This window comes from Carcharodon carcharias, chromosome 23 (assembly GCF_017639515.1).
Source record: "Carcharodon carcharias isolate sCarCar2 chromosome 23, sCarCar2.pri, whole genome shotgun sequence".
Classification (NCBI taxonomy): Eukaryota; Metazoa; Chordata; class Chondrichthyes; order Lamniformes; family Lamnidae; genus Carcharodon; species Carcharodon carcharias.
Genome location: NC_054489.1, coordinates 38183015 through 38186114, shown reverse-complemented (window position 1 = coordinate 38186114; position 3100 = coordinate 38183015). Strand labels below are relative to the sequence as shown.

The window sequence follows — 3100 nt, the reverse complement described above, 5'->3', positions numbered from 1 at the left end:
CACTGGAAAACCAGCTACTGGAATTAGGTGCTTCACAGAGCAAAGGTGAAATGAAACTGTTATTGTAGCCGCTGCCATTCAATAAAGGGAGGGACAGAAATTGCATTTTTTCCTCAGATTTTTCCCCTCGTGAAACATTTAACATTTTAACACAGAAAAATATCAGAGCGAGAACTATCAATAAATTGAAACAAATAATCAAATATAAAATGGCATCAAGATATCCTTTGCTCTCCATCAGCCACCAAGCATCAAAGTGTCATCTCAGCAATACAGTAAATTACAATAAGATATAATTTTTTATAAATAGGAGGTAATTTAAATAAATTAATTTAGTCTCTACTAGTGGAATTTTTTTCAGTTTCTTCTGTTGATTTGTGCCGTTACGAAAAGGAGCTGTTGTAAACGGGCCCTGGTCTCAGTGCGGATTATTTCCCAGGCACAGTCACTGAATCCCTGAAAAAGAGAAATCATTCAGGAAACCTCATTAGAGAATGAACAGATTTAAATGCACCTGAATGAACTACATGCCAGTAATCACACTGTCAATTATCTACTGTCTCACCTTCTGTTTGAGAAACTTTCGAAGTTTCCTGAAATATTTTTGAATGGCAGAGTTTCTCCTCATCTTGTGCTCTGATTCTGGTTCCCTAACACATTCTTCCAGCTCGCTGAGCTGCCGATCCAGGAGAAGCCGGACGTTTTCCACTTTGTCCCGGTCCCATGTGACTGATCCCAGGTTCATGCTGTAGATCTTGCTGATGTGACACAGGGTTTGATGGACAATCTGGATCCTGTCCTGGGCCTGTAGGAAATATTCACAAGGACATTAGAGAGGACCTGTTCCCGTGTAACCAGTCAGGGTTGGTGCAAATTTCACAGTTAATCCTTGCTGTTGCTCAGGAGAAACTGACTAATTACATCGCATCTAGAAAGTTGCTGCCTCTATGTAATTGATTATTATATTCCCTGAAATGTAGTTAGAAGGTGGTACAGGTTAGTACTGGTGCAAACTGTACAATCCTACTGGCACTGAAGATCTAACACCTGGCCAAACACTTTGAGACCATCTGCTGATGGTGACCTCACAGCCCATTTAGTCCAGTCTATGTACAGTTCCAATTGGTCCCATGAAACCAACAATAACAACTTGCATTTACATAGGACCTTTAACATAGTGAGAAACCTCATGAAGGTTCACAGCGGCATTATCAAAGAAAATTTACACCCAGCCACAAAAGGAGGTGAAATATTTGCCAAGAGTTAGGCTTTTAAGAGGGATTTGCAGAGGAGAGAGAGTTAGGAAGGAGTTAATTCCAGAGCTTACAGGCCAGGCAGATGAAGGCACAGCTTCCAGTGATGGAGCAATGAACATCTGGAATGAGCTTGATGAGAACATTGGATGTAACACAGAGATCTGGAAGGGTTGTTGGCCTGGAGGAAGTTACAAAAATTGTGAGGGGCAAAACCAGCGTAAGTATATAAAATAGAGATGTTGCTGCATTGGAAGCTGGGGCGATGCAGTTGGTACAGCTGAGTTATTTAAAAGTCCCTGAGGGAAACTTTGAACAACTCTCATAAACTATCATTTTAAGTGTTATGTGTGAGATACAACTCTAAATTCAGGAATCAGACCACCAGTTCTTGAGGTTTTTCATGAAACTAATTGAAATATTTTATTCATTCACACAGGTTAAAATATGTACACATGGCTACAAATTACTCCAATCATCAATGTAAACAGATTCCCAAACTAATCTCCATTAAGGCACCAGAAACCCACAGATTTAACCAAACATCAGTCAAAGCATTTTCACCTTACGAATTCAAAACGAGGTTCTTTCCACTGTGGAGCCACTTGGAGGCTTACAGCTGCCTTTTGATCTTACATTGCCTCAGAATACAGACGTGATGGCTGAGTAGGATTTTGTGCTCATTGGGATATTTAGAGATATTAGAGTTTAAATATATTGCGGCAGTTAATTGAGTGAGTTCGAGTTTATAGAGGGTGCAAGGTGGGAGGTCAGCCTGAAGAGTATTAGAATAATGGAGTCTAGGGGAAGAAATACATGGATCAAAGTTTCAGGATCAGATGAGCTGACGCAAGTGCAGAGATGGGTGATATTATGAAGGCTGAAATAGGTAACCTTGCTGAAGGGGTAGGAAGCTCAGCTGTGTGTCAAATAGAAGGTCAACATTCTGAGTCAGTATCAGACATTGATTCGGTAGAGGTTTGAAGTCACTAACTAGGGAACAGAGTTAATGGCGGTAGTTGAAAGCAAAGCCTTTGGCCTTCTCAATATTTAATTGACTGCCAATTAGTTGATTGTATCCCTGCTAACGGGAGGTTAGCTCTGCCAGAAGGCAGCTCCTTGGCTCGTTGTCTGTTGATTCTTCATCCTGAGCTGTTTTCTGGGCAGTTTTTAATTTGTCAGTGGTGTTTTGCTATTTCCTCCCAATGTCAGGCGCAGGGCAAAGCGACGGGTCTCAAAATCTACCTCAGTGGGACAGGAATTGAACCCGCTCTGGTGGCGTTATTCTAGAGTAACCAACTGAGCTAACAGTCCCCCGTATCAGTGCGGATCCCAAATTGAAAATGGAGGCACAGCATAAACAATAGAGTGAAGGCAACGAAAAACGGACATGTAAATTGTTTGGAGTCAGTCCGTTGGGTGAAGCGGGCCTGCCTGAACTGTGTAGGGCGATTGGTGGTGAGAAGTGGATACCGAAAGGAAGAGGGTATTAGATGATTGGATGATTGGAGGAACGGAGATCGTTATGGAGAGTGAGATGGTTAGAGGAAGTCAGATGATCAGCAGCTGCAAGTAGTTTTGAAGGGTGGCAGGCCGCTCTTTATAGGATGCATTACTGGGGCTCCATTCCGTACATCAGACTTAGGGAGCAGGGATGTGGACATCCCTCCAGGAATCTTAAAGTGCGCAGCACGGAATCAACCCTGACTCAAAGCAGGACCTGACCCTTAACTCTACCGACATCTTCACATCAGTGGGTGACCTGCTATGTACGTTCTGGCGGGGGCTGTGGATCTCAACCAGGTTTTACATAACATTCTGTTAGAATAGGTGAAAATAAGCCCCAG

The 3100-nt window shown here is 42.5% G+C and overlaps 1 protein-coding gene across 1 annotated transcript; it reads right to left on the bottom strand.

Annotated features, from left to right (window-relative positions):
• Window positions 1-345: 345 nt before the first annotated feature.
• LOC121268933 (interferon alpha-F-like) lies at window positions 346-759 on the bottom strand. The gene is made up of 2 exons (XM_041173215.1): window positions 566-759; window positions 346-456 (listed from the first exon to the last, which is right to left on the bottom strand). Exons 1-2 carry the CDS (start codon window positions 743-745, stop codon window positions 358-360), a joined length of 279 nt encoding a protein of 92 aa, XP_041029149.1. The 5' UTR covers window positions 746-759; the 3' UTR covers window positions 346-357.
• Between the last annotated feature and the right edge of the window lie 2341 nt (window positions 760-3100).

Coding starts and splice junctions, on each gene's coding strand:
- LOC121268933 (XM_041173215.1), bottom strand. CDS start 745: ATGAACCTGGGATCAGTCACATGGGACCGGGACAAAGTGGAAAACGTC. Junction 457..565: donor GAAAGTTTCTCAAACAGAAG/GTGAGACAGTAG, acceptor TCTCTTTTTCAG/GGATTCAGTGACTGTGCCTG.